A 22979-nucleotide genomic window follows, 5' to 3' on the forward strand; every position below is an offset into this window, starting at 1 on the left:
CAGCTATTCTCTCAGTCCAGCCCAACAGTGTCATCACCCCCAGCGTGCATTGCGCGCGTAAAACATGGCACCCTCGGTAGGTCAAAACTTGTACTAAATATTAAAGATTTTTAAATCAATGACAATAATATACGTCTATTTAATAACATATTTTCGTAAAAGACAACAATTGTGGCTTTTTAGAGCCTACAAGTTTTTAAGTCCGAGGTTCCCTTTAAAATATTAATAATGCTGTAGTTTTAAAATGATTTTTTTTTTTCTTTTTTTGTACTAATCTTTTTCTTTCTTCACCAGCACCCTCGTGTCCACAGCGAGGTGTCGGGTGTGTCTTTGGTTGGTCTACCTGCGCTCCAGGCTTTGCTTTACCACTGTCAGTATTTCCAGCACGTTGCTTTGTGTGCCTCTGCCTGTTACAGAGGCAGACACACTTTTCACCTCCAAAAACGTGTTGTTGGAGCTGACAGTCGACAGGAGTGTGCTTCAGTTGGTAGGTTTTACTCCTGTCTTTATTTAGATCTATAGTATATCTGTACATTTCCCAGTGCATCCTTATGCGAGTCACTAGCTTTGAAGGGCGAAAAGTATATGTTGCCTGAAAAAGCCCAAACCCAAATTCAGTCAGGATTATAATTATTTACAACACTCTATTTGACCTACCTGACCTACCAGTAGGTATTCTTTTCTGTTGAACTATTTTTTGCAAGTAAAAACCCATTTTCTGTTTAAAATCTACTTTAAAAACCTTACCATGTATCGTCTTTGAATATGTACTTTTTAGTGGCGTCGAGATATTATAAATCCTTGAATTGTGACTTAAAGTTGCATGAATAGAGTAAGAATTTGACTTTAAAATGCATATGGCGGAAAACACTCAGGTGACTAGAAGCTCCGCTCTGAGACCCCCAATTTGGCCAACTTTCAAAATTGTCCGATATGCATGTGATACATCATTGTAAAGCTTAAATTCTCAATTTTCTGGGGGAAGAAAATTTTTGAACAGGAGGGCATTTAAAAAACAAACAAACAAGTAAACAGCAAAACCCTATCTGGAGGCAAGGGCACCCGAATTACAGACACTATGACTTTAACGAGATATTATAGCATGCATCACTGAGTGTCAAGACACAGCTGTGAAAGGCCACAGCTGGATTTTAGGGGGATTTTATGGGTGAAACATGGTAATATAACAAGGGTCGCGATGCAGAAATCGCAGACATCCAGGAGTGGTCGAGAGTTTCTTTTTCATATATTTACCCTTTTACACGTTTTTTTTTTTTCAATTTTTCTTTGTTTGGATCCATTATTTATAGGGCTGTCAAAGTTATCGCGTTAACGGGTGTTAATTCATTTTTTAAATTAATCACGTTAAAATATTTGACGTATTTAACGCACATGCCCCGCTCAAAGAAATTATAATGACAGCAAAGTGTCATTTCCACCTGTCACTTGTGTTTTTTGGTGTCTTTCCGCCCTCTGCTGGCGATTGGGTGCGACTGATATTATGGGTTTCACGCTTCAGCACCATAATTATTATTGACATCAACAATGGCGAGCTACTAGTTTATATTTTGATTGAAAATTTTACAAACTTCATTAAAACGAAAACATTAAGAGGGGTTTTAATATAAAATTTCTGTAACTTGTACTAACATTTATCTTTTAAGTTTTTCTCTCCATGGATTGCTTCAACAGAATGTTAATAATGTTAATGCCATCTTGTTGATGTATTGTTATAATAAACAAATACAGTACTTATGTTCAGTATGTTGAATGTATATATCTGTCTTGTGTCTTATCTTTCCATTCCAACAATAATTTACAGAAAAATATGGCATATTTTATAGATGGTTTGAATTGCGATTAATTATGATTAATTTTTAAGCAGTGATTAACTCGATTAAAAGTTTTAATCGTTTGACTTAACATCCAACATATAGGAGAAAATGTGACAGTAACAAAAAAATACAATTAAGCGGTAGTTATGGGGTAGATATCCGTGACTTTTTTATAGACACCATTTTTTTCATTGTGACGTCATTTGTTTAAAAGTTTAAAATATGCGAGTGAATAATTTTTTTTTAAGTCGTTTTTTTTGTTTTTAACAAAATATTACACATCAATGAATGATTCTAAACTAAAAATGACAGACATTTTGAATAATAAATATAAATAGTTACCTTTGTTTTATGGCTGGGTTGAAACAAAAGCGGTTGCGCGACGTCTGTAAACGGGGGTTTCCAGGGTAAGATGGACAAATTAAAAATAGATGGGGCTTAACGTGCGATGAATCTGCTATTGCAGCATCTAGAGATATTGTTCTATCAAACACAACAGTTGTTTTGGCTTAAAATACAGCAGTTTATTTTAAAGAGGAGTGCAAGAGCAGAAACTGCTTTTTCAGTCTTGTCTGTGTTTTCTGCCATATATTTATCTTTGCCAATTTGCACTCGGTACATGTCCAGTTTCAGATAATTCTCTGCACTTCTGGAGGAGTGCCGCAACAGCAGCACCGACTGCCAATTCCAGCAGACCTCCCAGCTCCCTGTCCACTTCAAGCACTGCGGTTAGTTTACGCTTTGCTATTGAATGTATGATCAATCCTACAAATTCATATTTTTGTTCCAATCCATGTCATTCCTTGCAGGTAAGAGGTTCAGGGTCTGAGACCTCCAGAGCTGCATCCCCCATGAGCTACATGACAGATACTCCTGCCACCAGGCTAACTGCACAAGGTACTGTTCAGTCTCCGAGGCCTAAAAAAGTACTCATACATTTAGTCATGTGATCAATAATCTGTGAAATTAAGGGTAGTACTTCAAAAACAAGTAAAATAACATGTTTGCTGTTTACATCGTCTTGTAACTGTGCTCAGAATTACCAAAAAAAGCATGGTCTGGGGATGTTTTGCTTCATAGGGCAAAGTGACATCGACACTGGCAACTCTATTGCCTCGCAAGACCTTCAACCTGGCTGGTCCTTGTCAACGCAGACTGTTGTCATGGTTACTCCTGACCTTCTTGTTGCCCACTGTGGCTTGCTGATGAACTTGCTGGCGATCCTGCCAGATTTTACCTTGACGGCCATCCAACAGAATCAGCTATTGCAAGCATTGGCAGGGTAAGAAGCAAAATTTTCCCAACAGTTAAAGAAATAGAAAATAAAACGTTTTAATCTGTACTTTTTCCTTAAGTTTGGTGGCTGTTGGGCCTGTTGAAAAATGCCTCAGTGAACTGAAAGCACCAAACATCCTTCCTGGAGAGAGAGAAGACATCAAGAGTCAGGTGACAGTCGAAGAAAAGTACAGAAAGGCTTTTGAGCATTTCTTCGTGGATCTTAAATTGCCAATGACACAATAAAAAAATCTTAAATAGCATTGTTAACCCTGGAGAACCCACGGGGTCAAATTTCGCCCCTATAAATTCTGCTACTCAAATAACAAAGATTTTTTTTTTTTTTACAAATTTAACTTCTCAAGTCCAGAGTGCCACTTCTGACCCCTTCATGGGGCCATCTAGTGGATGAATATTGCACTTACATGAGCCAGAGTGGTGGTGACAAGATGGCTGGCAACATGCTGTTTTGTTGAGCTGGAAATCAATCCAAACAAAACCATCATCTCAGCAAACCATCAGATGGTAAAATTGTTTTTTTTTTGTTAATCTATTTCATATCATGTTGCAGAATGCCTAGGAGTATGTTTTATATATATATTTTGATAAATTAGCAACTCTCAGCTAGTCCAAAAAACAATGGGTCAAAAATGACACTTCGGGTGTATGGGGTAAAAAATGTCAGCCACATTGGTTCTGGTGACTTTGTCACAGAGAATGATGACAGTCTTGTATTTGGCTAAAGACTTGAAATTAGTTCATTTGTGTAATATATTTTACTAAGTTAAAAGGTACAGGGACTGATAAATACCTATATCTTTTTAGGGAGTATGGCCAGTTGCTCTTTAGGACAGGGAAGGCAACAGAGAAAGTACACTGTAAGACAAGTATTGGAACAACTTGAAGCTGATGATAGTGACTTTGGTGCAGAATCGGACAGCGATAGTGATTCTGATGAATCATTTCAACCGCATGAAAGTGAGGGTGGTGAATCTTCTGCCCAAGACAGTGACTCGCCCAATGACTCGTCCAGTGATGAAGATCTGCAAATTACAGAGACTGCAAGCCCACAGTTAGACCCTAATTGTGCCACAAAAACTTACAGGTGGCGAAAGAAAGTCTTTGAGTTACCTGACGTGAGTTTTCAAGGACAACAAGTTGAATCATACCAGGATACCACAACAGACACACCGCTGGTTTACTTTCGCCGCTTTGTTTCCCTTGATATGTTGGAAAATATTGTAGAACATACCAATCAGCACAGTGTTCAAAAACACGGGAAATGTGTAAACACTTCAGTAAAGGAGATAGAACAAGTTCTTGGAATGTACCTCAGGATGGGATTAGTTCAGATGTCTGGAGTACGTCAGTACTGGGAAAGTGAAGTCCGTTATGGGCCTGTGGCAGACATCATGAGTCGCAACCGATTCAACCAGCTACTCTCTGTCATCCACTTTGTAGACAATGAAATGGCCAACGAAGAAGTAAAACTGGATCGACTTTGGAAACTGAGATCGTTTTTGGATTCTTTTCGGAGACAATGTCTGACAATTGCTCCTCGACAAAAACAATCCATTGATGAGATGATGGTGCCGTACAAAGGTAAATTTGGTGGCATAAGGCAATATATCAAAGGAAAGCCACATCCCTGGGGATTCAAAGTGTGGGCACGCTGTTGTGTCACTGGCCTCCTGCACGACTTTGACATATATCAAGGAAAAGGCGGTGGCAATGGACAAAAAGGGCCAAAAAAGAGTCAGCTGGGAGTTGGTGGAGACATTGTAGTGAAGTTATGCGAATCGCTCGCAGAGAAAGTAAATTTCCTGATTTTTGCTGACAATTTCATCACTTCCATGCCCCTTATTGAGAAATTATTAGCAAAGGGAATCTACTACACAGGAACTGTGAGGAAAAACCGTATGTCCAAGTGCAACCTGATACCTGACAAAGACCTGTCCAAGAAAGGCCGTGGCTCCTACGATTATCAACTGGAGTCCAACACCAACACAGTTTGTTTGAAATGGCAAGACACGAAAGCAGTCAGTTTGATGTCAACATATGCTGGACCAGAACCTTTGAGAAAAGCTAGGCGCTGGGACAAGTCCAAAAAAGAGTACACCTACATAGATCAACCGAACATCATCAAAGAGTACAACGCTTCCATGGGAGGTGTTGACATGCTGGATGCGCATCTTGCACGCTGTAAATTTCCCATCAGGACCCGTCGCTGGTATATGATAATTATCTGGCACTTCATGTCTGTTGCGGTGATCAATGCATGGCTCCTTTACCAGCGTGATTGTGAGGCACAGGGAATCACTGGATCTAAAGTTCTCAAGCTTCGCAAGTTTCAGGGTTTGGTTGCTCAAGGTTTGGTTGAAGTTGGAACAGCAAGAAAGCGGGGTAGGCCATCAACTCCTAGCTCCTCCTCCCCCTCATCCCCGCCACCACCAAGATTTGTTCGAGTTTATCAGAGTGCAGATGTCCGTTTTGACCAAATTGGCCATTGGCCAGGTCAAGGAGGAAAATCGCCGTCGTTGTGCTGTGTGCAAGGACCTCAAAACTGAAATGCACTGTGAAAAATGTGCAGTACCTCTCTGCATTAACAAAAAAAGAAATTTTTTCAAAGACTATCACAATGTCTAGTGTGAGTTCTGACAGATTTTTGGATAAGAAAGACCAATGGTGTTTTTTTTTATTTCCAGCAGGGATTTTGTCCATGTGTTCTTGTTTCCATTGGCCAAACCGTGTTTGTACATTCAAAATCCAGTTCTAAAATGCAACAAATAAAACAAAAAGGTTATATTGTTCAATGAAGCTGTGTAATTGATTGATTATTTTCTTAAATTCTAAATAGTTTACTGACAGTTTTTGGTATTCTGATTTTTTCGAAATGATACCCCTAAGTCCCAAAGGGTTAAATTTCGCCCTAATCCTAAATTAGGGAATAAAGGGTTAAAATTGAAAAAACATATATTTTGGTGTTCAGTGAACTTATAGCAGTCATTTAATGTATAATTCATAATTTTCCAAATAAGAAAAGGGTCCTTGGGTTCTCCAGGGTTAAAATCATATTTAGAGACGATTCGATGATAAACAACAATTTGGCGAAGCGCATTTGACAAGAAATGAGTCTTTTTATCTGCCATTTAGCCACGCCTGTCATTATAGCGCTCTAGCGCCTCCAGCTGGGTGATGACATAGGCAGAGTAACGATTTCAGCTGATTTAGAATTTAGCCCATTGAGGGGGAAGATTCAGAACGAGGAAATATACATAAAAAATATGACACAGAGCAGCAAAATGTCATCTTTGTTTTAATCTCTATCCAATATTTTGACAGGATATTCTTTTTCTCAAAGTGTTTTCTCCAATTGCTAAATAAATTCTACAGTCATGACAAATAACAGTCTTGTGCTAAATGGAGTATAAAAATGCATTTATTCAGTACGACTGGGCTAAATTACTGCGTAATAGTCAAATCTGCTGACTTCTTAAACATCCCGAACGGTATTTTATGTCACCAGAGTTAGTCTGGCTTTTATCATTTCCCTGCCCTGGCTTCGGAGACGGAGGAAAGAGTGTAAAAAAAACACGAGGTGTGACAGTTAGCCAACGTGCTAATCCAAATCGAGCGGCTTTTTCAAGTCTTTTTCTCGCCTTTTGAAAACGAAAAATCACACAAAACTACCCTGACTCATGTCACACACGACAGCTGGGGTGATTATACACACCGATCGGCCAGCCCCCGGCAGCGAGCAAGTTTCGGCTCGTCATTCTGCTGCGGCCCCGGCAGGCAGGCAGTGCTCGTCGCCGGGGAAGTCTACACAATCAAGAATTAGAGATGAGAGCGGGGGGCTCCCCGAGCCCAAGCTGAGGATCATAATTTCTTGGCGGGCACACGAAGAGGACCAAGGAGGGGGGGGAGTCTGGACACAATCGAGAACGGGAGACGATTGGAGGCTTCCCGAGCACGGACGCTTATCGGCCGGCGACCATGGTGTGCGCCAAGCCGCTGGTCGTCGGTCGAGTGGCCTTCTCGGTGGACAGGGAGCATTGTCACCCACAAAATGCAAGCCACCTCCTTATTAAAACATGTGCCATGATCCCAGTATTTGACATCATATAAAACACATAGCTTACTCACTTCCTCGTTGGTCCAGTGGTCCCACAGTTGTCGGACTTGTTTTGCCCATTCTTTGCAGTGAACAAGGGTCTTTTGGAAATCCAAAAAGCCTCACACCACTCTCCCTGGTGTAGCATCAAAAGCCTGCAGCACATTGGGCTGGCATGAATACAAAAATAAACAAATCAGAAAAATCATCTGAATCTGCAGTCCCTCTGCATAAAATAGTAATGGCAGTATTGCGAGATGCTTAATCGGCTGACGTCACATTGGCCTTCTTCCGCAATCCAGTCTCTGGCCGGAATTTCCTCATTTTCGTAACGTGGGATTCAAAAAATTGAATAAATATATCAATCGCTTCCACACACAACCAATCGGTCTGTTTCATTCAGGAGCATAAAATACCGCATGTAATATGAAATAAACATGCTTTTCTGTGTCAAAGGCACTTTATCCTGGATATGATGGGTGTCAATTAATAATCCTCAAATGGCTTACCATAAAATTCTCCGAGACCTCCGTGAAGTTGGCCCCCCATCAGACACAAATTTATAGAAAAATTATGTAATTCGTTTGCGAGGGCTTGAGATATTAATTTCGAGTGATGACGTGACTCTCAGCCCCCTATTTACTGCCAAATGGACCTGAAGGCCATTTGTTTGTGTGTTTACATTTGCGTTATTCGGGCACCCCTCTGCTGTTGAGAGAGTTGGTACGCTTCGTCAGCTGCGACGGAAGTGCTGCAATTGACGTCATCACTCGAAATTAATATCTCAATATCTATAAAACGATAGCAGCACAAACGGAAATTTTTACAGCACAAATGAGCACAAAAGTAGTATAAACAAATGGCACCATTTCGGGTCCATTGTACAATAAATGGGGGGAAGCGTGATGTCATCACTCAAATTTAATATCTCAATATCTCAAAAACCATAGCAGCATAAAACGAATTTTTTTACAGCACAAACTATTGACACCATTTTTCATGAAAATGAATGGGCTGGTTGACCTCAGATTGATCTATGAAAGAATTGTTAATATCTCAAAAATGATGGCTGCGCAAACGAGCACAAACCTAGCACAAACAAATGACATAATTTTTCAATAAATTTGCATCTGACGGGCAGGCAACTTCACACAGGTTTCTCCTAGGACACCTGCCTTTTGGGATTGGACTTCAGCATTTAAATGTCTGTTTTTTGTCTTGTTTACACTCAGCTCGGTGCGCTACTTCACTTCCTGGCTGGCTTCTCCAAGCTGCTGCATTCATGTGTCTCACTTAGACCAGAACTCATAGTCCAGATGAACTTCTTGAAACAGTTGTTGTCCGCATTGGTGGCAACACTCACCCTCAACACAGAAGGATTAGGTGTGTGCTTATACTTATTCTATAACTGAATTATTATTATTTTTTTTAATCCACTTTGTCTTTCAGTATGCATCTGTAAATTAGTGCTGTTCAGCCATTTGTTGGCCTTAACTAGCGACAATGGCGCAGGTGGTTTAGCGGGTTGTCCATTGATCGAAGGATTAGGGGATCGAATATAGCTACCACTTTTGCACATTGTCTTTTTGTCCTTGGGCAAGACACTACATGCCTGTGTAAAAGTAGTTGAGTGTCATGAAAGGCTTACATGAATCAAAAGCATTAATATTATTATTACTGTTATTAATGTCCCATGTTTAACCATCAGATGCAGGTACACGGGACATCGTTCTCATGTGCTGGGCAGAAGTGTTTACGCTCATGGCTACTTTGGTGAAGAGGGACAATTTTACAGTGTACCCATCTGTTTCTGCTGCACTAGGGCGACGCTGGCGGACGTTTGCAGGTACTCTTATATACTTCATATGCATCTGATAAACAAATGTAAGATGCTGGAATTGTAGTAAACTTAAACATCATTACCTCTGCCTTTGGAGGCGACTATCAAATGAGGAAATGGTTTTGAGGCACAGTTTAAAACGGCATATAAATATTTTTTTTCCTGGAAAAGACAAAAAATTAATTATGAAAAGGAGGTGATATTAATGTGAACCTATAATAGACTTGACCCCATAGTCATATTCTGAGAAAACCTCACAAAATATAGAGTTGTTTTTGTGTGTGGTGGAGATGAATAAGGAGCAAATTAAAATAAGTATTCAATGTATTTATTCAGATTTAGCATTGGAAAGAGATACTTATGTTTTTTCACTTTTTTCCCCCCAAATGATGTTTTTTTAAAACATGTATGTGGCGGAAAACACTCAGGTGACTTGAAGTTCCGCCCTGAGACCCCCAATTTGGCCAGATTTCAAAATTGTCCTATATGCATGTGTGATACATCATTTAAAAGCTTAAAATCCATAAATAGGGGAAGAATTTTTTTAACAAAAATATTTAAACCCCTAAACCCTAAATCAATGTGAGAGTATTACCTTGGTTCGATTCAAAAACTCCATGTAGCATGTCTCACCGAGTGTAAAGACACAGATGTGAATGGCCACAGCCGAATTTAATATAGATTTTATGGGTGAAACGCGGGAATAAAACAAGGGTCGCAATGCAGAAATCACAGACATCAGGGAGTGGTTGAGATTTTCTTTTTCAAATATTTACCCTTTTAAACCTTTTTTTCCTTCAAATTTTCTTTGTTTGGATCGATTATTATCATATCGGGGAAAATGCGACAGGAACAAAAAAAACAACAACAATTAAGCGATAGTTATGAGGTAGATATCCGTGACCTATTTACAGACATTATTTTTTTCGTTGTGACGTAATTTGTTGAAAAGTTTAAAATATGCGAGTGAATAATTTTTTTTTTTTTTTTTTTTTTTTTACTAAATGTTAGACATCACTTAATGATTCTAAGCTAAAAATGATAGACCTTACCCTCTTCCTTCTTTTTATGGCTGGGTTGAAACAAAAGCAGTTGCGCGGTGTCTGTAAACGAGGGTGTCCAGGGTAAAACGGACAAATTAAAAATAGTTCGGGGCTTAAAGAGCATACGACAGGAGAAAAAAAGTCTTAAACTTTGAGAGTCGAAGGACGCGCCGGCGCGTCCTCAGCGCACGTCGTCTTTGAAGCGCCCTCACGTTTTAATTACATCACCCACATGCCGTTGGTTGGCCTCGTTTTAAAGTGCGGAAGTTGCGGTTTACTCTCGTTATTATTTGAAGTCAATCGACCAACTAAAACGTGAGATATTGTCATTTAAGTTTTATAGTTTTATTGTCCTCTCAAAAAAACATTAAAACGCTGCATGGATCATTTGCTTATGTCTATATTTCCATCATTTCTAGTCCTTTTTCAAAACGGAAGCTCCATGAAAAAAACACAAATCAAACGAACCCTTTCGAAGTCACAGTGGAAGCACGAAATGCGTTTTTTTTTTGATAAATATAACTGCCGTGCGAGGTTCCACCGAACGAGAGGGAGGAGGGTTCTGAAGCAGCGAGGTGGCGAGCGACGCCCGTTTGGTTCGAGCAGCGACTTTGTGTGACTTTGAGAATGAACGGAAAACTAAATTTAGCGCAAGCAATTGTGCTTATTGATCAACTTGAGGAAGAGGATGGTCCAAATTCGTCATCATCGTCTTCTTCGGAAGAGTCCTCGAGTGAAGATAGTGACTGATTTGAACACGTGGGTGACGCCATCGACGAGCAGAGGTAAGCCAACTCACTTTTTTTTTTTTTTAATGCTGAAAAAGTTTCTTTTGAAAGTTTCTTTTGATATTGCAAGACAAAGTTGATTTTGATGCAATATAAGTGTGTGTTTGTGTATATAATAATAAAATGTGCATATCAGATCAAAGTCGTACGTGCACTGTGTGTATCCCAGGCAGGAATTTATCATTTGTGGTGTTCTTCTTTCTATATGAAGATTAGGGGTGTAGCACATATTCGGCTATGGTATTCTTTCTATTGTCATACATATAGATTTCCATTATTATTTATTGCTGTATATATTTTTATTTTATACTTTATTATTTTCATAAATACTGACTTTTTTTCATGTACATTTATAGTAACAATGAAAGCAACGTGAAATGAAAATGGAAGGGTGGAAAGAGGACCGACACCCCATGGAAGTGTGGGCTATGTGATGTAGCCCTGTGTCTAATTCCAGGACGAAACTGCTTTTCGGAGTGGCATGCCTGAAAAAAATTTAACTTGTTTATTGTAAATATTTTTGAAAATACTTTTTTTTCCAATGTTATATATATATATATATATATATATATATATATATATATATATTTTTTTTTTTTCTCCCACAATCAGTCTTCTCAATTTGTGTATATAAATGTGTGGTCAAGAAGCTTGATTGTGTGTACATAGTTTTCATCAGGTGATGGGCCGCAATACCTAAACTCATAAAGAGATGGCCTCTGAACACTTTTTGTGTTAGATGGTATATATTTTTTCACTGTTCTTCACTGTTTGGTCTGCTGTATATAACCTGTTTTGACTAGAGCATGTATAAAGGCAAAAAACGCCTATGGCTATACCTGTTGTTTATGTTGAATTGTCAAATATAAGACTATTTATTCAAAATTTTTTGGGTTGAATGTTCATCATAACATGTTGAATAAATATTACAAAGTTTCAAAACGGTTCGTTACGCATGTTTGGTTGTCAATTGAACATCAATATTAAAAATTTTGACAAAACGATTTTGGAATTTTTGGTCTTTTTGGGCCCAAAATGATGATTTATAATTGGTCAGTGAAGGAAACAACAGTTTGGACATGAAGTTCAAGGTGTCACAAAAAAAGGGACCAAACCAGGCCATCGTAAACAATTCTTTCTTCAAAGGCATGCAAAATCAGACAAAATCGGCCCAGACCTTAAAGGGTTAAATAGCATTATTATGTGAATTTGAATCATATTTTGAGACGATTCGACTATATACAACAATTTAGCAAAGCGCAGATGACGAGAAATTAGTCTTTTAATCTGCCGGTTAGCCATGCCTACCATTATTGGGCTCAAGCGTCCCCAACAGGTGGATGACGTCAGCGGGTGCAGCCCATTGAGGGGGAATTATTCAGAACGAGGAAAACGCGATGAAGAGGGCCGCAAAATGTCATTGTTTCAGTCTCTCTACTCCAATATTTTTACAGGATATTCTTTTTATCCAAGTATTTTCCCCAAAAGCTAAATAATTGGCTTGAGAAGGACCAGTCAGCCTGTCGAGGGGGAACTATTCACAACGAGGAAAACGCGACGAAGAGATCTGCATAATGTCATTGTTTCTGTCTCTTTACTTCAATATTTTTACAGGATATTCTTTTTATCCAAGTATTTTCCCCAACTGCTAAATAAATGGCATGGTCATGACAAATAAGTCTTGTGCTAAATGGAATATGAAATAATAAAAATGCACTTATTCAGGACGACATGGCAAAATTACTCCATAATGGTCAAAACTGTCAACTTCACCTTTACTGTCGCACCTCCCAAACGATATTTTATGACACCTAAATCGGACATATGTCATTTCCCTTCCCCGGCTTCGGAGAATGTAAACAAACCAAGAGGCGTGACAGCTAGCCGACATGCTAACCCGAACCGAGTGATGTTTCAAAGTCTTCGAAGCGGAAAATCACACATAACTAGCCCGGATTATTTGACATGACGACTGGGTTGTCGATTGTCTTCGCGGATCGGCAAACCGCCCGGCTGAGAGCAATTTACAGCTCGTTCCCCGGAGGAGGGCGGCTGCAGTTGTTGTGCAGCTAACGTGCAGCTAATGTTTATGAGGAGGGCTTTTTACATGCCAATCAATGATCAAACATAAGTAGTCCTTTATTTAAAGAAAGTTTGTATTGTTTACTTTGTAATCGCTGTATTCGTTTTTGACATAATACAAAACAAGATGTTTACTCACTTCCTCGTAAGTCCAATGGTCCCACAGTAGTAGGGCTTGTTTTGGCCAATATCCACAGTGAATGGGAACCTTTTGAAACTCCAAAAAGGCGCACACGCCTCTCCGTCATACAGCAATATTTTTCTGCAGCCGTTTGACTGGCGTGATGCGAAAAATAAACGTATTAATCCGAAAAATCAGCTGAATCTTTAGTCCTCATACACAACAGTACGCTGTATAGTGAAGAGGACGCCTTCACCCGTACACGTCACAGCGCCCTCCTCCTCAATGCAAGACCGAAGCCGGAAGTCGCTCATTTTCATGGCGCGGGATTCAAAAAACTAAGTAAATATAGCGATCACTTCCACACACATCCAAGCGGTCCATATCATTCAGGAGCATAAAATACCGCGTGTATTATGAAATAAACATGCTTTTTCGTGTCACATGCACTTTATTAATGCGCCATGAAACTGCTATGGCAGCATATAGACATATTGTTCTATCAAACATATTGTTCTATTTTTGCTTAACATACAACAGAATATTTTACAGAGGGGTACAAGAGCAGAAACTGCTTTTTCAGCCTTGTTTGTGTTTTCCGCCATATACACACATTTTAATAAATGTTTTTTAAGCACTTCAAATGTAATAATTATGATAAGTTTTAAACATGTTACTGTCCCACTGAATTATTTTTTAAACAAGAATAAAGTAGTAGGAAAATCCTTGGCTTTATTAAATGCTTCATAGTGAGTCTACTCAAATCATCTCAAGCTGCTCACTTACAATTAGTTGCCACAGCAACTGTTTAACAAGTTAAACAATGATTGACCCATGAGGTGCTTTTGAAGTCCGTGACTCTGGCAAGATCAAACGCAAACATCTGTCAACATCGTTAACTTTAATAAGCAACTCCACTGACGTGCCTAACGAACAAAGGGCAGGGAGAGGGAGGGAGGGAGCGCGAGTGAGAATATGCAATCAGCTTGGGACAGGTCATCTGTAATTTTTTTTTTTTTTTTAAATTGAAAAAATATCCGCGATGGACTGAGGGCGCGAAGTTTGAAGCGCGAAATAGCGAGGGATCACTGTAGTCGTTTCGACGAACTTGTCCAAAGTTTAAATTTGATAATTTACACAGAAATCTGCTCTTTAAAAATATCCATGGTGTCTGACCAGACATGTCCAAAGTCCGGCCCGGGGGCCAAATGCGGCCCTTGGTCAAATTTCATCCAGCCCCCAGCCTCTGTCATAAAATCAATAACGTCTGGCGCGCACAAAGACTTAATAAATTGGTCAGCAGTACTGCTACCGGCATATGAAGTAGCTTACACACTAAATGCTGCTCCTCATTTACCCACTAAAAGGCAGCAGCACTCTAAGCAACATTACCCGTGTGACCCTTTATTCCCAATGTTCTAAAATGGCGACAACATAAAAAAGAAAGTTGACTGCGATGGCCGACGCGTCAACGATAGGTGGAAATTGGACTACTTCTTTACTAAAATACGCAACAACTGTGTCTGCCTCATTTGCAAAGGGACAGTCGCTGTTCTTAAAGAGTTCAATGTGAGGCGATATTACCAAACAAGGCACGCTGACATTTACGACAAGATTACAGAGAAGATACGCAGCGAGAAATTCAAGTATCTTGAAGCTAGTTTAATTTTACAGCAGCAGTATTTCACAAGAGCCCGAGAGTCGAAAAAGAACGTCAAAAGGCTCGTTGCGAGATTGTGGAAATTATTTATTTAAAAAAAAACACAATAATAATAATACCATAATTTCTGGACTATAAGGTGCACCTTAGTGCTGCAACGATTAATCGATAAACTCAAATAATTGATTAGAAAAAAAAGATTCAAATTAAATTTTGCTGCTTCGAGTATTCGTTTAATTAAAGTGGCATTGTAATGTTTTATTTTGAAAGTGTTTGCATTTTGTTTTATTGATTTGGGTGGATACACTGCCCTCTTGTCTGCCTCTATTCACATGGGTGGAATCTAACTGCTCCCTGTTAAGGCCAACATAAGCTTTTGTTTGAGCTAATGTTTTTTTTTTATGCATTCGTAATTTAATTTATAGGGATATTTAGCTGTTTTTGTGGATATATGTGTCTCAACCATTTGCTAAGAGCATTGTAAAAAAACGTTAGCATTTTATAGCATTTAAGCTAGCGGAATTTTGCTATGAAAGTTGTATTTTTATATTGTATTGTATTGTATAATTGTTCGTTTGTTGTGCATAGACCCTCACATATTTACTTTTTTATACTGTTTGAGGTTGAGCCCTGGTATTTTAAATTTTCATGTTCCTTATCCGAATACTCGATTATTTGAACTAACTAGTTCATTGATTAATCGACTACTAAAATAATCGATATCTGCAGCCCTACACCTGACTATAAGCCGCCAGCCACCAAATTTGACATGAAAACGGCATTTGTTCATATATAAGCCGCACTGGACTATAAGCCCCAGTTGTCCTCATTTTATTATGGGATATTTCCACCAAAAGATATTAACTGGTAACACTTCATTTGACAAAGGCATTATAAGACTGTCATGAAACCAAATGAACCCCCATGAAGCTTTGAACCAATTGGCTGCAATGCCTTATTGTTTCAAAAATCTTCATTTGGCCATCACTGCTCCCTTGGGGGAGACAGTCAATCTCTGCTGCCACCTGCTGTCAACACTGTTGTCATCCAACATTCCTCCTAGCATGCATTGCGGCACTACAGATGTAAATAACAATCAAAATTCATGTTCTGTGCTAATTACTTCTTCAGTCACTGTTCCAGTTGTTTCATCAATTGCTAGTTATTGTATTTGGTAACATTTTTTTGAATAGTGGTGCCATAATACTGTTATAATTTTTCATGACACTGTCATAAGCATTATTGAATGCTCATAATAGATGTCGGTTAGTGTCATCCAGCAAATTATCTCACTTTTGAGTGGACGTAAAAGATCTGAGCTAGACATAAATGGAGTTAGTGACATGTTATGCCACATGACACATATTGACATCTGTCATAAGCATTCAGTAATGCCCATGATAGTGTCATGTCATAATTATGACGTTCTTATGACAGTCTTATGATCCCGCTCTCAAAAAAAGTTTTACCTATTAACCCAAATAAATAATCAAATAAGCCGCACTGGACTATAAGCCGCAGGATTCAAAATGAGGGAAAAAAGTAGCGGCTTATAGTCCGAAAATTAGGGTAATAAAGCAAATGTGACACACGGAATGGCTTCCTGAAATTTGCTTAAATGTATTGTTCTACGTAAAGGACGTCAGCCAAGGTCGGCCCCCCACATTTTTACCATACCAAATCTGGCCCCCTTTGCAAAAAGTTTGGACACCCCTGGTTTAGACACATTCCTTTCACAGATCCCAGTACAGTATTTTCCCTTCTTGTTTTATCACAACTGGGGCTTTTGTCTTTCTTTACTATGTGCGTCCCTAAACCACCTTAGCTCCTCAAGGCTCCCCCTGATCGATGGCACAACAGGGACTTTTAATGAATCCAGTAAAAGACAACCATTGAGCCCTTTTCGTGCATTCATTCCAGGGTTTGATTATCGAGTTTAGCTGAAATTATCCTTCAGTGTACAATACCACATAATGAATAAATATCGGATAAAAATATTTCACTCCTGGATTTATAATTTGTCTGCTTTTTATTCGCTCAGTGCTTATGACTGTCTTTCCTTGTTCTCTTGTGCGCAGGAACAATTTCATTGTGTATGCAGGAGAAGTTTGTTAGCCCACATCTGCACAAAGGAGCTTTGCATTTCCTTTCCATCATTTTCGCAGAAGAGTCAAAAAGACGAGAAAGAGCGTTAGCCACTTTGAACGCAGACAATGGCGCCGCTTTAACTGACATGCTGAGCGGTCCGTCAGCCACCGAGCTTTGTGATTTGTTGCTGCAGGTCAGAGCAAGATGTAAAGACCTCATGCTTAAAAAAAATATTAAAGCATATATTTTTTTTTGACTGTAGAGTTTTGAAAGGAAGACGCTTCAGGATCCGCTTAAAAAGTTGACGGCCAGAGCTCTGATGTCGCTGATGGCTGGTAGCACTTCAGCGCAGAACTATGCTGCTTCAGGTAGACACTTTTTGTTTTAGTCTTAAGTGTTTTGGACTAAAATACTGTGAAAGAATATGTTATTCATGCTTATAAAACACATCACTGCTGTGATACTATATTCATTTGTTAGACTGTATTCATCCATGTTCGTGTGCGCTATTTCTTTGAACATTATACAAAAGTGTTTCTGTGGACTCTTATCTGATCTTACTCCCTTTTCGTGCCAGCTACGGCTAGTTTTCCAAGGTCGTAAGTCACAATGTTGTTCTGTGGAAAACCACCAGAGTTGATACTTAAGTTTCACTTTCGTTTTCGTAGGTATCGTTTCACATTAAGCATCCTTAGGTAACGCTCTTTCAACAGTATAAATGTACAGCTCCTCGAGCTATGTTGACACTTGTTTTGGAGTTCAAAGTTGAATTTCCCTGACAAATGCTTATTAGCCTTAGTCATATTTTGGTCGTTTCAAAATGCGTTCGTCATTATCTAGTTTTAGTCGACAGTAGCGCTGCAACGATTAATCGATTAACTCGAGTAATTCAATTAGAAAAAAACTTCGAATCAAACTTTGCTGCTTCGAATATTCGTTCTAATAGAGTGGTGTGTAATGGTTTGTTTTGAAAGTGTTTGAATTTAGTTGTATTGATTTGGGTTTATATACTGCCCTCTAGTGGCAACAGTAAAAATGACATAACTCATTTAACATGGCTGAATCCAGCTGCTCCCTGTTAAGACCAACCTAAGATAAGTTTATCTTTGAGCTTATGTTTTTTATGCATTCATAATTTAGTTTAAAGGTATATTTACCGTTTTTTGTGAGAATGTGTTTGAACGATTTGTTAAGAGCATTGTCAAAAAATAAAAAATAAAAAAAAATAGCATTTTATCGCATTTAAGATAGCGGAGTTTTGCTATACAAGTTATCAAATTGTTCTCTTGTACTTAGATCCTTATTTATTCATTTATTGATACAGTTTGAGGCTAAGCTCAGGTATTTTAATTTATTTTTTAAATGAATGTGCAATCCTGCATAGTTTACAGAAATACTCGGGAATTTTATTTTGTATTCACATTCAGTGCTCTTTTGAAAGTGCAATCTTGAAATGTTCCTAATCTGATTGCTCAATTATTCGAGCAAACTAGTTGATAGATTAATAGACAACTAAAATAATTGTTAGCTGCAGTCCTAGTCGACTGAAACTCAATGTTTACGTCTGTAAAATTCAGTTTAACGTAAAAATAAAGGTTTGTAACAAATTCGAATGAACATAGACAGACGACCACATATTGTAGCTTCTACAAGGACAATGCCAACTTGGTGATGATAATATACACTCAGCAAGAAAAGCAGTACATCCTTTTCAACTAAACCCACCTGGAAGCCACGAAATGTGTTATACTCGTGTTATATGGCATATTTGGTGATTTCACCATTAGACCAAGAAGAATCTTTGTATCAATTCATTTTGTATTTACAGTTCACATTCACTTAAATGCAAAAAACAAAGGTTCTTGGATGGTTAATGTTAGTGTAGCTTTCTGTTTTTCATTGGTGGCATGTGAAATTATATAGCCTACTCATTTTATGTAATCTCTGTCATAATTTCTACAGCTGGATTAATTGACAGCTGTGTGGAACAGATGAAGCAGGCTCACTCGCAGCTCACCTTGGAGTCCGTCCGAAGCGGCAAGCCGTCCCATCGTAAAAATGTGAGGAAAAATAACTGAGTGTTACCGCTGTAATCGTTATTTAACGTGGTAGATTTTTAACGTTGCCTAAGAAATTTTCTAAGACTCCAGGCGTTTAGTTGTTATGATGACAAAACATTTGACGTTGCTGGAAATTGGGATACATGTAACTTCTAACGTCTGGTGTTGTCACAGATTACTTGAGAAAGTAGTTTAGTTTAGTTTATTTATTTATTTATTTATTTTCCCTTCAGGCATGACAAATCCAAACAGCATTTATGTGTGTTTACAATTAATTCAACCAGAAAAGAAAAGGGCTGACGGGAGAAGCCGAAGCCTATTGAAACCCGTCCCCAGTATACCATATAGGATGCAGAAAATATCGAATATCAATTTTTGACATTCAGATTTCGTAATAAATGAGTCCTTCGCCTTCGAGTGTCTGAGTGTTTTTGTAATTTGATTATTGATTACTTGATTATGCCACAAAAAACTAATGTAGTTACTTATTATCAAAATAGCTAAGTTACTTTAAAAGTAATTTCTTGGTGACTTTTCACCAATTTATCTCCCTTTGTTGCCTCAACATAAGAATGACAACAGAAAAATACCATCGCATGTATTTGACTTTCCGATAATTTCATTTAAAGGGAAAGATCCGAATTTTTCACATAAGGCTTAATCTTCGAGTTAGCGGGGGTTTAATTAGTCAGTGGAGTTGATTTCAACTACAATTGACTCGAGCTAGTTTAGCCAGTTTGGAGCCCTGAAACTAACATATAACTGACAAACTGCATGAAATTTGTTGTAATCAACTCCACCAACTAATTAAACGCCCGCTAACTCAAAGATTAAGCCTAATGTCAAAAATTCTGAACTTCTCACACAAAAATACACACGGTCCCAGGCTTCAACTGGGACCGTGTGCTTTGGTCAGATGAGACCAAGACAATAAGCCGCACCCACCTGATTTCACAAAACAACTGTTTTTGTTCATGTATAAGTCACACTGGACTGTAAACTGCATATGTCCACATTGTGTTATGAAGTATTTATAGCAAAAGACATGGAGTTTATTAGCCTGGAAAAATCCATAAACAGGATGCTATGGACCTATTGCAAAGCCCCCAGCCCTCACACAAAAATACACACGGTCCCAGGCTTCAACTGGGACCGTGTGCTTTGGTCAGATGAGACCAAGATTGAGCTTTTTGGCAACAAACACTCTAAGTTTGTCTGGCGTGCCACGAAAGATGCGCACACTGAAAAGCACGTCATACCCACTGTGAAGTATGGGGGTGGGTCAGTGATGCTGTGGGGCTGTTTCGCTTCCAAAGGCCCTGGGAACCTTGTTAGGGTGCATGGCATCATAAATGCTTTGAACATTTTAAATCAAAATCTGTTGCCCTCTGCCCGAAAGCTGAAGATGGGTCGTCACTGAGTCTTTCAGCAAGACAATGACCCTAAACATATAGCCAAATCTACACAGAAATGGTTCACCAGACACAAAATCAAGCTCCTCCCATGGTCATCTCAGTCCCCAGACCTTGTTTTGTTGGCAAAAGGGGGTTGTACAAAGTATTAACACCAGGGGTGCTAATAATTGTGACACACATTATTTGATGTCAAATAATTTTTTCTTTATGTGGGATTTTTTTCCACACTGAAAGAATGCACTTGTATTGAAGGTTGGATTTTTCTTTTTTTCCATTAAGGTCCCATATTATTTGAATAAAAAATATATATTAGAAGCTAAAAAAAACACATCTTTTTCAGGGGTGCCAATAATTATGGAGGGCACTGTAACTAATCTAAGCTGACAAAACCCCAGCGCCGAAAGTCCAAAGTAAACACCACACACTTTCTATTAAAAAAAGAGGATGTACAGTCAATGTTTGGTCACGGACGCACAAGAAGGAAAGTTCTCCTCATGCAGACACCTAGTACATGGCTGCGGTCAACTCGAATGCACGCCGCTCTCTCAAAGTTGAGTATTTATTTACGTTCTATTCATGTTGCACATGTATGTTTATGATGTTTATTTAGCACCTCTGTATAATATTGAGAATCTGAATGTAAAAGACTGCTTAAAAGCTTCAGGAGAAAAATCTACAGAACGCATGACAGAGCATTACTAAGTAGCTAACGTTATAGCTAGATAGATATTCAGGGGGTTCTCGTTTTTCAGTTGCGAATAGTAGCAAAATTAATACAAAAAACAAACATTTAATTAAAAAAAAAAAATCTAATGCCAGCTTTGGTAGTGCAAATTCAGAAATCACTTGTTCACTCAATCACTGTCACTGAAAGAATTTGACAGAGCTTTGGGTTGACAAGAGGACAGGGCTTTGCAATAGATCCATAGCATCCTGTTTATGGATTTTTCCAGGCTAATAAGCTCCATGTCTTTTGCTATAAATACTTCATAACACAATGCGGACATATGCAGTTTATAGTCCAGTGTGACTTATACATGAACAAAAACAGTTGTTTTGTGAAATCAGGTGGGTGCGGCTTATTGTCCAAAAATTTTGGTAGTTGAATTTACCTATGCTGGGATTATGCAGGTGTCCTCTGTATTCATGTTGATTTAATTATGGCTTTAATTATAGCCATTTTTTGTCTTTGTTGCTGGGAATGATTGCATAGTTCTACTTTATTGAGGCATGATTGTCCATTTAGTAAGCAAATAAGGTGTGCGCCCATGCAAGTAGTATTTAATTTGACTGTGTTTTTCCACATCATCAGGAAGAGGGCTACTTAAAGGAGGTTAAGATGACGGTGGAGATTCTGCGGAGCGCCGTCTACAACAACCGGGAATGCAAAGTGAGCCTCTGTGTCTTGCCTTTTAATTCCCCGCTGCTAATTGGTTTCAAATGGTTCCTCTGAGGATCCAACGCTGCGCTTGTAAATGAGGCTCACCATACTTCTCAAAAAGTGTTTGCTTCCACTCACATTAGCACTCATGAAGCGCATTCATTACTCACATTAGCTGGCCTCACAAGCAGAAGAAAAGGAGGTTCTATGTGGAAGCAAAAATATTATTTGGAGTCATGCCATGGATGAACCTTTTGAAGTGCTAAACTAATTTTTTGGAACTCGATAGGATCTATTTAAATTGCTCAAAAAGTAAATATATCTACAGGTTAATTGTCAATTTAAAACAGTATTATTGTTTGAAAGTCCAGAGACACAGGTGTTGATTGATTGTGCAACATTTAATGATAAGCGGATTTTAAGGGGGGCCAGGCCCCCCGGTGGGCGAAAAGTGTCGTTGTATGTAATTGACTTTCCTATATATATAAAAGTTGCTACATATATAAAAGTTAAACCAATAAAACTGCAACAAAAATAAATGAAATGAACAAAAAAATATATTTTTATAATGTGTCAAAATTATTTTTCGAACAGATCATGTGACTAGCAACGTAGAAGGTCATTTGCTTTGTATATAATTTTCAAAACCCCCCAAAAAAAATTTAGGGGAGGGCAATTTTATTTTTCAAATGATTTTTTTCTTTGATTTAAATTTTTGTTTTTTTTTGTTTTGTTTTTTTGATTGAAGCAACTTTTTGGGGGATTAAATGATTTAGACACAAATGCCCTACCCATAATAAGACCCCAAACAAACAAAAAAGGATTGCTTCAATCAAGAAAAAATTTTCAATGAAAAATTAAGTGTTCAAATGCAAAATTTTCAATCTCAAATATTTTTCCGCATAAAAAACTTTTTTGATGATTGAAATTGTTCTTTTTTTGATTGATTTTCCTTTTTTAATTTTTTGATTGAACAATAAAGACAAAAATGACCTAGCCAAATTGTGTCCCAAACACAAATCAACATTACTTCAATCCCAAAAAAAACCTTGTTTTTGTTTAGAAAAAAAAATCAAAGAAAAATAACTTTCACATGCATTTTTTGAGTTTTTTGAGCTTTAAATTTATTTTTGCATTCAAACACTTTTCTGTTTTTTCTGTTTTTTATTTTTTATTGAAGCAACTTTTTTTTAATTGAATAATAAAAACACAAATCTACCTCCATATGGCTCCGCCCAGGGGATACAATTTTTGACTGGGGTAACTACATTGGCACG

At 38.2% G+C, this 22979-nt stretch overlaps 1 protein-coding gene across 2 annotated transcripts in view; it reads left to right on the top strand.

Moving 5' to 3' along the window:
* rttn (rotatin) overlaps positions 1-22979 on the top strand; it is a 104762-nt gene that overhangs the window by 64509 nt on the left and 17274 nt on the right. For both annotated transcript variants that reach the window (XM_057824397.1, XM_057824398.1), the window contains exons 33-43: positions 295-487; positions 2463-2563; positions 2645-2732; positions 2916-3117; positions 3191-3281; positions 8457-8607; positions 8933-9070; positions 16837-17039; positions 17109-17214; positions 18809-18906; positions 21634-21711. In XM_057824397.1, coding sequence (XP_057680380.1) covers positions 295-487; positions 2463-2563; positions 2645-2732; positions 2916-3117; positions 3191-3281; positions 8457-8607; positions 8933-9070; positions 16837-17039; positions 17109-17214; positions 18809-18906; positions 21634-21711 — 1449 coding nt within the window. The remainder of the gene's footprint in view (positions 1-294; positions 488-2462; positions 2564-2644; positions 2733-2915; positions 3118-3190; positions 3282-8456; positions 8608-8932; positions 9071-16836; positions 17040-17108; positions 17215-18808; positions 18907-21633; positions 21712-22979) is intronic.

The sequence above is a fragment of the Corythoichthys intestinalis genome, chromosome 20 (assembly GCF_030265065.1).
Source record: "Corythoichthys intestinalis isolate RoL2023-P3 chromosome 20, ASM3026506v1, whole genome shotgun sequence".
Lineage (NCBI taxonomy): Eukaryota > Metazoa > Chordata > Actinopteri > Syngnathiformes > Syngnathidae > Corythoichthys > Corythoichthys intestinalis.